This window comes from Ochotona curzoniae, unplaced genomic scaffold (genome assembly GCF_017591425.1).
Source record: "Ochotona curzoniae isolate NIBS_2020 unplaced genomic scaffold, NIBS_Ocur_1.0 contig_1302, whole genome shotgun sequence".
Classification (NCBI taxonomy): Eukaryota; Metazoa; Chordata; class Mammalia; order Lagomorpha; family Ochotonidae; genus Ochotona; species Ochotona curzoniae.
The window spans coordinates 6,048,605-6,064,059 of NW_024465035.1; the positions used below are offsets into that span (position 1 = coordinate 6,048,605).

The window sequence follows — 15,455 nt, forward strand, 5'->3', positions numbered from 1 at the left end:
ATGGGAAAGGAGGGACAAGGGAGAACGAGGGAGTCCTGGTGGGGTTTGCCCAGGTCAGCTCCCTTCGGCTAAGGGCCACAGCCGACCACCTGTCCCACAGGCAAACAACCACCTGTCCCACAGGCAAACAGAGTCTGCAGACGAGACAATCAGTGTCCAAACAAAAGCAGCGCGGCTGCCAAGCCCACACTTACTTCCAGGACCGTCCATTGTTCGACAACAATAGCGTCGTAGCCCTGGATGGTTTTGCTGTCTTCCGAAGAAACAGCTTCAAAGATGAATACTCCATCTGTCAGGCCGCCGGGCGAGGAGTCTGCGGAGAAAGCAGAGGGCGGGAGGGGCTCGGTGGGCCGGCTGCGGCTGGGGCCTCGGAAGCTTGCTCGCACTGCCTTCATTAATAATCCCAATCAGAACATCTTTTGAGCATGTTAATTAAAGGAGGCACACACACACACACGCACACACAGACACTGCGTTGAGCCCCATCAGAATGAATGAGCCTAATTTACCTCGCAGTTTTGAATAATATCCTTGATTTTATGAGCCCAAATTTCATTGTTAGCAATCACCATTTGATTTCACGCGTTTACCTTCCTTTTCACGCTCCAGCGTCAGGATACACTGGGAGAGAACTTTTCCGGGGAATTTTTACACACTGTTTTCAGAAGAAAACTATATTTAGATGAGGTTTTTTTTGTTTGTTTTTTTTGTTTGTTTTTGAAAGGGAGCACAGATCTCACAGAAGTGGGCTCCTCAGAAGCACTCTAGTCATGTGGATTCTTGAGGACTGGCAGGATGGAGGCTGTTGTGGGCACGGTGTTTACTGATTTTAATAAAAATACTTATTTATGTGAAAGGCAGATTTACAGAGAAAGAAGGAGAAACAGAGACACAGAGATCTTCCGTCTGTTAGTCCACTGCCACAACGGCTGCAATGGCCGGAGCTTAGCCAATCCAAAACCAGGAGCTAGAAGCTTCTTTGGGGTCTCCCACGTGGGTGCAGGAGTCTGAGGACCTGAGCCAACCTTCGTTGTTTTCCTAGGCCATAGGCAGGAATGTGGATCAGAAGTGGAGCAGCCCATATGGGATGCTGGCACTGCAGGCAGAGTCTTGATCTACTGTTCCATAGCACTAGCCACACAGACAACTTTTAAGATAGCATATGTCAAGAGGTAGAATGGGGTTGGGGGTGGAGCCTTTTCCCAAGCGATATAATCCCAGAAACATGGAGGCATTTTCCTAGCCAATGGATCAGGTCCTGGGTGGGTTGTTACCATTCTACCACTGGACAGGAAGCACTTACCATGACTCCACAACAGTCTTAGGAAAGGAGGGTATAACGAGAAACAGGGTGCTTGCCCTTGCAGAAGACAGACATACAGGCAGCCAGACACCTGCCGCCCTTGTGTGGCTCATGACCCTTCAATGCCAGGGATTCACTCAGAGAAATGATTGTGGGACAAAGGGCTGACTCGGGTGCCAGTGGCTTAGATCCCAGCTCAATCATGCCAGCTGACATGCCCTTTCCAGAGGCTTCATCTCTTCCTCTGTGAAATGGATCTGTGGGCAGATGAGCCCTGCGGGCCCCTAGATTCTATCACACAAACACTACCCAAGTTCACTGCCAGGGATCCAGCTGTGCCCTCCTCCAATGCAAATGACGGAACCCTCACCCCTACCCCCAAGTGAGAGGATTTGGAAATGACCTGTTTTAGTGTTAAATGAGGTGGTCCTGGGGAGCGGGTCCCATCCAGTGGCATTGATGTTCTTAAGAAAGAGAAAGAAAAAAGCAGAGCCCCATCTGGCTCTCTCACCAGTGGGTGCAATGAACAAAGAGGCAGTGAGCACCCTGTATGCCAGCAAAGAGCCCTCACCGGAAGCCGATTTGGTCGGCAATCCTGGCAGTGGATGTCCGGCCTTCAGACCAGGGAGAGACAACTGTGTGTGGTGCAAACCACCCGGCCACTGGTGTTTTGTTGCAGACACCCTGGCAGGCCAAGGTACAAGCAAGGCATATGTCAATAGTCAGCTTTTTCAAAAGCTCACTTACTTAGCAGGACAAATCCATAATTATGTGACATCCCAGCCACCCAGGGAGAGAGCAGGAGCGACAGCATCACAGCCCTCTGAATCACACAGGGTTCCTGGAACTGCCAGCGTTTTCCAGAAGTCACAGAGAAAAAGTCTGACCAACGTGAATGCACAGCTATCTCTCACTTCCGTCCTCTACCAATGCTAAGAAACAGAATAAAGAGGCTATGGGTGCAGCCCAAGTTCTTGTTGCCATAACAACAAAAACCAAGGAGGAGGTGAAGGGTAGTATTCCTTCTATACAAAAAGCTTTTACAAATCAATAGTTTAAAATACTCAAAAACCATTCGAAATGGGCAAAGAACATAAACAAGCCATTAATTAATTCCCTCTCTCCCATGGTTCCAATAAATCTGAAACCAAACACATTTTTCAATGTCCTTGCTGTTTATCACATGGGCAGATGTCAAAGGGACAATGCTCACTGATAACGGTTTGGGGATTTAGGCAAGTTTCCAGTGAGAGATGGAATTCTGAGTGTGTAATTTTCCCAGAGAGTAACTCAGCAATGCCTCGAGAGCCTCAGAGTGCAGAAGCCCTACCCCTTTTGGTCTACAGGCCGAGTACCGAGCGCCAACACCACTGAACACCCATGTACGGAGTTCCTTACAACATCCCTACACACCTTTAACACTTCTGTGGACAATGTCATGGCCCACTGCGGCATGATGTCACAGCTGGGACACCAACATTCCACAGTGGAGAGACAATTCATTTAATTTCTGATCCAGCACCCTACTTATGTGCCTGGGAACACAGCAGAAGATGGCTCCAGTACCTGGACCCCTGCCAATCAACCATACATGGGACCAGGGAGGAATTGGTGGCTCTTGGTATGAATTCAAGCCATCAGCAGCCCTGGCGTGTACAACTATTTACAGGGACCAGCAGTTGGAAGATTTGTCTCTCTGACTCACTCACTCTGCTTTTCAAATAAATCTTAAAAACAAATAAAACAGTCTTTAACTATCTTTATGGTTCACATTTTGACACACTAGATTAAGCTTCAGCCTGTAGTACTAGCATCCCATTTGGCCATTGGTTTGAGTCCCTGCTGCTCCACTTCTGATCCAGGTCCCTGCCAATGTGCCTGGGGAAGAAGTGGAGAATGGTTTAAGTCTTTAGCTACCGGCACCCATGTGGGAGACTGCTTCATTTCTTGTCCTCAGCATCTGCTGCCCAGCATCTCCAGGAACCCTTCACATAGGTGGCCTGGGAGAGCAGAGCTGCCCTTCCGCTGGGGTCTGGTTGAACAGACTGCAGCACACTCGTACCAGCTCACATTCCCACCACTGAGCACAGCTTCTCCAAGGCCCGGCCTGGGCATGCTCATGACCAGAAGACACTCACGACATCCTCCAGAGGTTATGGACACAGCACGCACCTGCTCCAGACGGTCATCCTCTGTGTCTGCAGCTTCCACATCTGTGACCTCTACCAACTTCACACTGTAAATACACACACACACACATCTCCCCTGTACTGCACATGCTCAGACCTTCTTCCTTATCACTATTGCCTTAACAATATGACAGCTATTCACATAGCTTTGGGTCAGCACTGTGACATTACAGTTCAGCCACCACTTGCAGCACCAGCACCACATATGGGTACCAGTCTGTCTGTCTACTTCTAATCCAGTTCCCAGATATGCAGCTAGGAAAGCAGCAGAAGATGGCTCAAATCTTAGGGTTCCTGCACCCATATGGGGTGGGGGACGACCCAGTAGAAAGCTGCTGGCTCCTGGCTTTGACCTGGCATGGCCCCAGCTACACAGGTGTTTGGGGAGTAAAGCAGCAGATGCAAGAGCTTCCAATTTCTCCTTTTCTGTCATTCTGCTTTGCAAACAAATAGAATAATTTTTAAAAATGGCATAGCTTTTACAATATTTGGTACTACAATTCATTTAGAAATGGATTAAAGCCTACAGGAGGACCATGCCGGTTGCATGCAAAAACAATACCATTTCTTTAGGGAATCTGAATATCTGAGTACATGAGGCTTTGGGTACCCATGGAAGAGGGGTCAGTGGGCCTCAGACCTCAAGAAAGGACTGGATATGCAGCTCCCAAAGCCCATATCTTCAAATGGCCTCAGTGGAAAACCTCAAGTCCTTCCAAAGTGTCTGCCTGGAGCTTTGAGTACTCAGGCGCCTAACATGACATAAATTACCAACAGCGCAGGCCAGCAGGGGTCATAACACCCAAGAGGGACCTGCAGTGCACCCACACTCTGTCTGCAGTGCCTGTCTGGCTTCCCCTCCCACCTTCCCATGTCACAGGGATGGGAAGAGGCAGTCTGAGTGACGGCCAGGCCTGGGTGGGCAGGAGATAGGAAGACACCGAGTTCCTCCTCCCCGTCCACCTCACTCAGCCTTCCAGCCTCTCAGTGTGCTGCCCTGCTGCTCTGAGTCCAGGGCGCTGATTCCCCTACTTAACTAACAGGCAGGTGCCGAGCGGCTGTCAGGACGCGCTCATCTGTAACAGTGGAAAGCCGATGACCTGGAGCAAGCAGATGGCTGTACGCTGACAGTGTCCCTTGTTTTGATGGTCTCATCCCCTCCTGGTCTCCATGCTCCCCTTCATGGCTGGGCCCCACTGCAGCACGCACTTGCACCCAGTTGAGTATAAATAAGGTCATCTCAGAATAAAGGCGGCCAAAGCAGAAAGGTTAAACCATCCTTCCTCTATAGAAAACTTTCCATTATCACCACATTGTTTATTAAAGTAAAGATGCTTCCCTACTGTGCACAGAAAGCTATTTGCCCTGGTGTTTGTATAAATATTTGATGCCGGTCTTTTGGCAAAAGGCCACCTTACCCGCCCGAGCTTATGATTTACAAGAAGGATGTGCGAAAAGGGCGAATGGCTGTATCCTATGCAGAGGTAAATCCGATGGGACCTCAGCTCTTCTCCCAAAGCCTTGAAGCCTCTACACTCCGTTCAGGCGGCTCAGCTTTGGGCCCAGTCCCCTGGGGCTTGCTCTTCTCCAAAGACAGGCACGACAAATGGCCAGGGCAACTAGTCTGCTTCTGCAAGATTAAAGACACATGCTATTTCTCCTCTGAACCAGCTGCTTTGGAATCAATCATCCACGCCAGGGTGTGGTGGTGACAGCAGCACAGCTCGCCTTGGGCTTTCTGGAAGCCCCTTCTCCACCCCCCACCCCCCCGACCCCAGAGACTGCACGCTGCTCCACCTCGGTTCTACCATGGTGCACTGTGGTCACACATCATCAGTGCTCACCCATCCTGGGCAAGTTTGCCACAGGCCACTTTCCCGTGAGACTGAGCTAATCTGCTTCACGAACCCAAGTGAGCAAGGCCGTGCTTTTCAAATGCTCACAGCTGCCCTGGGTCAACCTGCACCTCCCCGCATTCTCAATTTGTAGCATTGAATCATCTAGACAAGATGTTACTACTCTTCAGACTGAGTGAGGGTAAGTCTGCCCGTTTCGGTTCCATTTAGACAACTAGGGAAGAAAACTGGGATTTGCTATTAGCTGGATGCAAGGCCATTACTCTGCTAGACCCAGATCACTTTTTCTTTCCCCTCCAGTCCCCTCCTTCTCCAAACTCCCCAAGAGCCAACGTGCTTTACTGTGTGAGGAAACAGAAGCTATACAAACTACCAGGACGCCTGAAAAAATGCAAGGACCAAACAAGATCTGAAAGGCAGCTGGTCTGATGCCAAAGCCTTTGTTTCTTCAACAAGCACCGAACACTCTCCGGGCTGCACCAGCCAGCTGCTGTCCAAAGAGCCAGTGCGAAGGATGTCACAGGCAGTCTCTACCTGCTGACCACTGCGCCACACTCCCTCTGCCTTGGCGAGGTGTCAGTGGGGTCACAGGCAGATGGCATCAGGACTCTGGTAAGGGAGAAATCTGTGCAGTCATGACTTCCTCCATGGGATAAAACAAAACAAAAAAAGCTTATTGACCAGCACGTCAACACGCTGTGTAGACGGACAACACAATACAGATCGTCTACAGGAAGAAGAAAAACGGACTTGCCGTAACACCTGAAAATGTGGTTGGATCGCACAGCAGAGAGCGAAGGGAGCCCAACGCAACATGCTCCGCTCAAGGTCAGCAGTGGCGTTTCAAGTCCGCTCTGTGGTTACCTGTGAGGTCAGGGAGGGCGAGGAGCATCAGGGCTCCTGTTCCTGACCTCAGAGCGCACCTGGGGGACGTCTCTGAGTCATTCTCCCAGTCTAGCTCAGTGCTCTGAGTGCTCCAGGGCAAGACAAAGTTACTTAGACACATGCGATGCCTATGGGAGCAAATATCTTTTAACAGCAGGTGTATAGTCTACTGTCCAGTTATTAAAGGGTTTTTTTTGTTTGTTGTTTTAAGAGATATATTTATTTATTTATTTATTTGAAAGGTAGTTACAGAGAGAGATACAAGGCTTCCATATGCTTGTCCACTTCCTAAATGGCCACCATGGTCAGGACTAGGCCAGGAGCCTGGAACCCCAGCCAGTCTCTCACGTGGCTAGCAAGGGCACACGCACTTGGGCCATCTTCCCCTGCTTTCTCAGGCACACTAACAGGGAGCTGGATTGAAAGTGGAGCAGCCAGGACTTAAACAGGCATGCCTGTAGGATGCCAGCATCACAGGCAATAGTTCAATGTGCTGTACCACAAAATCAACCCTACAGGGTTTCTTTGAAATAGAAGCCATGGCTGTGACTACCAGGCCAACCCTTCCTGGAGGCAGCTGTGTGCCAAGGGAGTGACTATGACCAGTACACCTGCATCGACTGCAGCCTTCCCGGATAGCTGCAGCATGCACAATGCACCAGGCCCTGGCACACACTCTGACCACACACGCCTGGTGTGTCAAGGCCTCAGAATGAACTTGCAGCACATGGGACACAGAAGCCCCCAAGACAAAACAAAGGCCTCCTGAGGCACAAGCCCACAGACCCACCATGCAGGCCCTCTGCATGACAGGAGGCTCACCTGCTTGCACAGGCAGAGAAAGAGGTGTGAGGGCACAGTGGCCACTCCCTTCCCTCTGGCAGTGCCAGAGGCTGGGCTGGATTCTGGCTCAGACCATGAGCTTCAAACGATGCTACTAAAACCCACAGGAGGACTGCCAGGGCAGGAGAGGGCAAGGACAGGGTAAGGGGAGTACCCAGGAAGGGATGGGATGAGGGCCAGAGGGCAGGGGTAGGACAAAGGTTGTATGGGATGAGAGCAGAGCAAGCAGGCATCCAATGAGGGTAAGCGCAACATTAGAGGAGGGTAGGGCCAGCAAGGACCTGAGCAGGGCAAGGAGACATGGTGACAGCTGCAGCTCTGGATTCACAGACACAAGAAGACCCTGAAGAGAAGCCTGCCTCCCTCCCGGCAGTTTTCAAATACTGGACTCTTGGTACCACCTCGGCTCCCTGGCTCCTCACTAGCAGCCAGCTCAGCATCCTGGGATGCATGTGTTCCAGCCTTGGTCGCACTGAATGGAGCACTGGCAGGCCTATCTGCTCTGTTGTGTGGTCCCTGGAATAAGTCCAGCCACCCCGTTGGTGGTATGATCTTATACTTTCCATCTCCCAGCCCCAGGGATCTAGGGACCCCAAGCTCCTATCCCCAAGAGGGCCATCTGTTCTCCCTTCCCATTCTCCTTCGTCCCACCATTTATTAGCAGGTCACCTTGACAATAACACATAATGACCCTGTGCATCAGTTTCCACAGTGGTAACACAGGCACCCCAACAGCCCCAAGGTTGGTTCCCATGGTTCCCATGGTTGCCATGGCCGTGCACCTCTCCCATCAGGGCCTTAACCCTGCAGGGTCCCAGGGCAGGGCCATCCCCAGATGGAGACATCTGCTAGCCACAAGGCATAATGACAGACCCAGAGAGAGGACCCTGGAACAGCACCAGCAGGAAGCCAGACCTGAGAACTGTCTGGGTCCTCACAGGAGCTGGAGTCTTCCCTGGGTTGTTGGGGCTGAAACATCATCTCATTTATGGGGCAAAGTTCATGTGAGCTTGAACAGTCCACAGAGAAGATGCTGGAGCACAAAGCATCAGGCCTGGTGCCTTCCCAGATGCCGAACAGCTAGAAGACCTGTTCCCAGCTCGGCCAGCCTCACCTCTATGGACAACTGGTGCTGTCTAGGTTCCCTTGATCATGACTAGCCACCCTCAGTACAGAGCACCTAATTCATACACACCTTGCATTCCTGCTCCATGGAAACTTTAGGCACTTTCAGACCAGAAAAACTTCAAGCAACTAGCATTGATTGCTGATAAAATTGGAGTAAGGGGGAGGGCTGAGGGGTTGGGACAGCAAGAACCTCAACATCATGGCTCAACACATCAATCCTCCACCCTGTGGAACTGCTATCCCAAATGGGTGCTGGATCATGTCCTGGCGGCTCCAGTTCCCATTCAATTCCCTGCTAGTGGCCTGGGAAGGCAGCAGAGGATGGACCAAAGCCTTGGGATCCTGCACCCGCGTGGGAGACCTGGACGAGCTCCTGGCTCCTGGCTGCAGACTAGCCTAGATTTGGTTGTTGTGGCCATTTGGGGAGAGTACCAGTGGGTGGAGGATCTTTCTCTATTTCTCCTTCTCTCTGTAAATCTCCTTTTCAAATAAAAATAATTAAATCTTAAAAAAAAAAAACTGGAGTAATGGGCCAACATTTGGCGCAGCCAGTTAAGTCCCGTATTGGAATATGAGCTTCCAGTCCCAGCTCTGCTCTCTGTTTTAACTTCCTGCTAATGCACACGATGTGAGGCAGCAAGGGACAGCTCAAGTCCTTGGTCTCCATCACCCACATGGAAGACCTGGTCCATCCAGGGCTCCTGGCTTTACCCAGTCCCAGCCCAGCTGTCGTGGGCACTTGGGGGAATGGACCAGAGGTTGGGAGATCTTTTTCTCTGTCTTTTGAGTAAAATATAAATTTGGGAATACAGTAAAAGCAGAATGGGTTTCAGTGACTTTTCAGCATGATAGTGCTGCAGGCCTCTGGCAGTCAAAGCACGCAGCTACAGGAGAGCACAAGACACAGCTGCCCATGGGAAGTCACTGGCTGGTTGCAGGGTTCCACGGCTGCACCTGCCAGGGGAGATTTCACATTCTGTCTTCAAGACTAGATTTAACGCAGCTAAAGCCAAGGCAGGATATAGCAGCATTTCAAACACTCAAGTCAAACCCGAGGGAAAGAACAGGATAAATTACACGCGTGTTTGGACTCAAGGTTGGATGAGGGATGGGGATTCGGAGGAGAGCAGAGGACGTTAACTCAGCTTGAGTTGCCAAAACCCACACAGTTAGAAACACATAAATGGTCTTAAGAACTTCAAGGTGCTGCCTCCTGGGGTTCAGACACGCTCAGGCAGTGCAGTAAAAGAAACAATTTCTTATTTTACACCCCAATTCCTCTGATGTTGGGGAGGGATACTGCCAAGGGGTACCCACACAGCTACCACACCTCACACCTGCAGATGTGAGCATATGGGCAGGTGTTATGTGCAGTTAGAAATGCTACTTAAGATACCCAGATCCCATTTCACAGTGCCATCCCTCAAGTTCCAGCCCCGCCTCCCATTCTGGTTTCCTGCTAATGGACACTTCAGGAGCCAGCAGGTGGTGGTGCAAGCAGCTTGTTCCCCGCCACCCACATGGAAACCTGGACTGAATTTGCAGTCCCTGACTTTAGCCTGGCCCAGTCCCTGTCACCAGTGGATGGGGACTCCGTCTCTCTGTCTCACTCAAATCTATAAGTAGCATTGTCAGCCCCAACATATCCAAAAGTACACCTCTACAGCTTCAACCAATGTCGGACTAAAAAATTTTTCAACAAACAACAAAACTCCACAAAGTTCTAAAAGACAAAGAACTGTGCTATTAGGCCTATTATGGGTACACCTGTACTGAGCATGAGACTTTTTCTCATAATTCTCTAAACAATACAGCAAAACCACTATTCCCATAGCTTTATATTGTAATATGCATTACAGGAAACCTGGAGGTAATTTAACTTATGCAGAGGATGTGCGTAGGTTACATATGCCAGTGCACACGAAGCCTGGCACAACCTGCAGGGGGTCCTGGGACCAAACCCCGTGAATACCAAGGAATGACTGAGTAGCTATTTACTTGTATGGCACCACTTCACTACTAAACACCTGTTCAACTAACCATCTTCACTACTAGACACTTAGAAAGCTGAACATCTGCACAGTTAACTATCTATTCCACCAAGTATCCATACTACTGATTGCTCACAAAACTAATCCCCTGCCAAACTAACCACCTTCACTGCTAACCACTTTCACTGTTAACCACCTATACAACTAACCATCTATACTAACCATCTTCACTATTAGCCATCTGTACTGCTAACCATCTCTACTAGCCATCTGCCCTACCATTTGCCATATCAACCATTTGCACCACTAACAACCTGTACAACTATCCATCTGCACAACGTGCCCACCAGTTGCCCAGAGAAAATGCAAAACTGTCCCAGCAACAGAGAACCTTTATGGGCAGAACAGCAGCAAAGGGGCTCACTCACTTCCACTAACAGCTGCGAATGAGGACTGTCAGCACCTGTCCCAAGCATGCTGCTGCTTGGTGGTGCCCATCACAACAGACCACGACAAGCCCTGGCTTTTAGGGCCCTGGGCGGGCATCCATGGAGGGCTTCCTGTGGAGATCCTGGCTGAAAAGAGGTGGCACTTCATCAGCTGTAGTGATGAAAAGCACATCTTAGAACAGCAGTGTCCAATACATCAACCACATACAAGGAATTCTCAACAGGTTTATGTGGCCGGCACAAGGGCATAGCAGGCCTGTGGCACCAGCATCCCACAGGGGCCTTGGTTCTAGTCCCAGCTGCTTCACTTCCAATTAGCACTTCCTGCTAATGCGCCTGTAAAAGAAGTGGAAAAGGGCCCAAGGTCTTGGGCCTCTGCACCCATGTGGGAGACCCCAAAGAAGTTTCTGGCTCCCAGATTCAGATTATGGCCATTTGGGGATGAACTAACTGATGAAATATATCTCTGTGTGTCTCCCCTGTTCTCTTTCTGGAATTCTTTCAAGTAAAATAAATACATCTCATTCTTTTTTAAGGTTAATGGAAAACACATAGCATTAAAAAAAAAACTGTGCATAGGTTTCAGCACTCTGCATCAAAATAAAATTTTAATTCTATTTTTCCACCAACTTTTTTTGGGTGAAGTATCCTCATGTAAGTAAATTTCAATGAGATTTAAATAAACTTAAAATCAGTTTTGACCCAGTGCAGTAGTCTAGTAGCTAAAATTCTCACTTTGCGCCAGGATCCCATATGGGCACCGGTTGATGACCCAGCTGCTCTATTTCCCTTCCCTTCCCGCCTGCTTATGGCCTGGGAAAGCAGTTGAGGACAGTCCAAAGCCTTGGAACCCTGCACCTGCTTGAGAAGTCTAGAAGAAGCTCCTGGTTCCTGGCTTTGGATTGGTTCAGCTCCAGCCATTGCAGCTACTTAGGGGAGTGAACCAGTGGATGGAAGATCTTTCTATATTTCCTTCTCTTTATAAATTCACCTTTCCAATAAAAATTAATAAATCTTTTTTAAAAATCAGTTGCACATTTCAAGTGGCTAGTTTTCGAATATTTCCATCATCTCAGAAAGTTCTATCGGGCAGTATACCTGCTGTACCTTTAGCCTGAATGAGCCAATTGCCTTTTTCTTGTCCAATCACCACGTGTTCACATGATATTGATATTTACTTACTAACAAGGTTCTTGCAATCCAAAATGGAAACCTGCCTAGGATGCATGACATTACATAGCTTCCGATGGCAGAAAGCCCGGACCTTCATAATGAAGAGTGATGTCTCCATTCCGAGCATGCTCGCTGGCATTTTGAAAATCGCAAATAATGTAGAACCTAACCTCCACTCCTGACTCTGCTAATTCTTAGGAGAAAATGACTTCACACACACACACACACACACACACACACACACACACACACGGGGTTGCCAATGCCTCCTGCCAGATCTTGCTGAAAATGGCAAATAGTGATGTTACATTCTGTTGACTTGGAAATCTGCTGACTGGCAGCCCTCAGGACCTGTTGGCATGAACCCCTTCCCCCAGAGTGCCTCTCACTTCAGACACACCCTCGAGACTCAAGTCGCCTTCCTGTGAACTCAAAACCCTTTAGTGGCTCCACACATTCTACCACTGTCGGCAGATCTTTTTTTTTCTGACATCAACAGTGCTGCCCCACTGCAGCAAGTGCCCAGCGACAACCCAGTCCTGGGGAGGAGGAACTGGGATGGGGTGGGTCTCACTGGAACTCACGGAGGCCAGGCTACTCAATCTCCTTTCCTGTTGTTGACGCCAAGGTTGTTGGCACCATAACTTCAAATCACAATTGCATCTACAAACAATTTGCACTTCTGCAGTACCATAATCCCAGAGGTTAATTAACAAGCCCTGGGAACACCACCACCTTTCAAAACCACAGAGACTGAGGCCACCTCGGGCAAGACAGGATCACCCGCCTTCCTATGTCATTTCCGAAGATTCCTGGCTGAGGGCTGATGACGTGTTGAGGGCGTAGGTTCTGGAGTATATGGCAAGTTCCAGATGTTACTGAAAGATGTGTTCACTGGAAGTCAAACACATCACGCACTGGCTCAGATCTAGTCTGAACAGAGCCAGCTCTGAAGAGGGGCTAAGGTGACGAGAGCCAGAAGCAGCTTCCAGGAGGGCCACTCAGGGGATGTCCAGCACACTGCCATACCTGTCACGGCCCCCAGGTAGAACACGGCGTTGACCAGCGCGCCTCCTTTCCGGAAGTGACTGCTCATGTGCTCCAGCCAGTTGGCATCCAAGCTGCTCACGGTCTGGCCGTTCCTGGAGACTCGCAGAGGGATGGTGACGGGGTAGTACTGCCGGCACGGCCGATGACTCTGCGGTTTGTTGAATAGAGCGATGATCTCCATCCCTGCAGAGGTTTGGAAAAAGCGGTAGAGAGAAAAGGGGTCAACCACGGAGAGAAAAAGACTGCCCAGGAGCCCGAAGAACAACAATCCACAGGCCACCTCTGTGAGAGACACTGCTGCCAGATGCCCTGACCTCATGGTGACTGAGACCCCCTGAGGGTGGGCTTCGGATGGGGGGTGGCCTTTGGTACTGGAACATCATGCAGGGGCTATCCACTGAGAGTCACTGAAACACAGGCATTGCTAGAAATGCACGCAAAGATGTGCCTTGCATGGAAAAGGAAACCCCTTTGGGCAACAATTGCTCTTGAACATGATTGTGCAGAGCACAGGAAAACAAAAGCCTGCTCCGATTCCAGGAATCTCATACAACCGTAAGCTCACTATTTATAAATGGCAGCAGCGCTTCCTGGGGCCGCCCTCATCACACTTAATCAAGAACATCAAAAACACATCATTGATATGTAAAAATAAATACTTCCCCATAAGCCAGAGTTCCTGCTCCAAGTGGCACCCAGGACTTAGCCAGGCAGGCGCCGAGGGATGAGGCTCAGCTCCATAACAATCAATCAAGGCCATGGGCCGGGCAGCAGTGGATTCACGTTGGGCGGCCCTACCTACGTGCCACTGGGCAGGAGTTGGCCGCAGCAGGTTGGTCGAACAAATGCCTGGAATTTCAACCTAAGCCCGTAGGTCTATTTTTGTGTTACTCAGTTAGTTAAGCAATCAGAGTGGACTCAGTTTGAAAGCTTTGCTTACACAGGCTTGTGAGGAATATGCTGTGGCTTCCAAAAATATCTTTTTTTGGAACCCTGAGAAAATCCCCACCCTTCTGTCAAATACGAAAAAAAAAAAAAAAAGTAAAGGACATCTACAAAGGTTAACATGAGTACGAAGCGCAAAGCACCGGCCGCCTGCTCCCTGCCGGAAACCTGGGGCCGCGTTCTAGAGGCCATTCCCCCAACTGTACTGTTTCACAATTTCTGTGGCATCCCAACACTAGCTCTGGAGTGACTCACTTTTCTTTATTTAAATAAGTGCCCCTTAAGAAAGAAACTGTGCTCCGTGAGCTGAAGGCAAGCCACTACCCTCAGCCATAAATAGGGGGCTGTAAGAGGCACAGCAGCACTGATTGGCTTTATGCAGGTAAGGCCCGCGTTTTTCTCTCACGGATCAGTACCCTACTTGGTGGCACAGTCTGGGCGAGCATCAGCAGACATCTCTGCGGGTCAGTGCCGGGCTTTGCGGCTGTCATCAGCCATGGTGGAGCAGGAGAGCTGCCTCTGAGCCTGCGCTGGAACCTGCTACCAAAGGACGGTGCCCATCTCCAGCAGCAGCCACCTCGATGTCCAGCACCAATCCTAGCCCAGGCTTTAGCTTTGCCAAATGACCACTCTCTCAGTCACCCTTAGCCAAGAACTACGTGCACGACAGAGATGAGAGCTGGGGTCTAGAGCTAGTGACCACCTGACACTTTCATGGCTGAACATACATTTTAGGGGTAGAATGGCAGAGAAGAAGGTTTCTAGCCAAGGGCATAAAGGCATGGGCTGGTGCTGGGTGGAAGGAGGACCGTGGGGTGTTTTCATGCTCAGTGCAAAGGGTTTAGAAAAGCAGCAGCTCCTAAGGGCAAGGGGCTCAACACTGTGTTAGCGAGTCCTCAGCTGCACTGGGATCTCTTCCAAAGCAGACAAATAGGTCGTGTCAACTTCTGTGTGTGAAGTTGCTTCTTTGGGAAATGATCCCAGGAAACACAGGGAGGGAGCAGGCATGGTGATTGGTGGGGGACACGGGGGAGGCTAACAAATGAGCGGTCTTTAATGAGCAGTTATCACAGGGGCAACTGGAGTTCATGCCACCCAGACACTGTGGGTTACACGCAGCCCAAGTGAGCCAGAACAAGACAGGCAGAGGCTGAGGAAGCTGCCAGCTTGGCCATGGCCATCTGCAGGTGGCTCCAAGGTGGGGCAGTGTACTTGTCGTGGAGGCTGCTGAGGGCCTGAGAACTAAAAGGCCAACGCACCGGGGCTCCACAAGGAAGAAGTGAGCGGGGAATTTGGCAGAGGCCAAATGCTCGGCTCATGGGGTGACACTTGGCCACACATAAGGATCCCCACTTACAGGGCAAGGCAGAAACACGACTTGCCCAAATACATCATGAAACCAAAAAGGGGGAAGTGCTAGAAGGAGAAGTGAGAACGCTGGGGACCGGGGCAGGGAGCAGGGACTGGTGTGTAGGCGGGAGGAAGACAGAGTCAGACAAGGTGAAGGGGCTAACAGGGACCTGGCTTTCCCGTCCTGATGCGCCCCAGAGGGCAGGACTGAAGCCAGAGACAAAAATAAATCCTTCAGGAAGGAAAAGGAAATGATGTTGGAACGAAGAGCGTCCCAAGTTATTAGCAGCCTT

At 50.2% G+C, this 15,455-nt stretch overlaps 1 protein-coding gene across 3 annotated transcripts in view; it reads right to left on the reverse strand.

Annotated features, from left to right (window-relative positions):
- The window catches only part of RFTN1 (raftlin, lipid raft linker 1), a 167,491-nt gene that overhangs the window by 33,029 nt on the left and 119,007 nt on the right, over positions 1 to 15,455 (reverse strand). For all 3 annotated transcript variants that reach the window (XM_040963354.1, XM_040963337.1, XM_040963346.1), the window contains exons 6-7: positions 12,847 to 13,050; positions 195 to 313 (exon numbers count right to left, since the gene is read on the reverse strand). In XM_040963354.1, the coding sequence (XP_040819288.1) occupies positions 195 to 313; positions 12,847 to 13,050 (323 nt within the window). The remainder of the gene's footprint in view (positions 1 to 194; positions 314 to 12,846; positions 13,051 to 15,455) is intronic.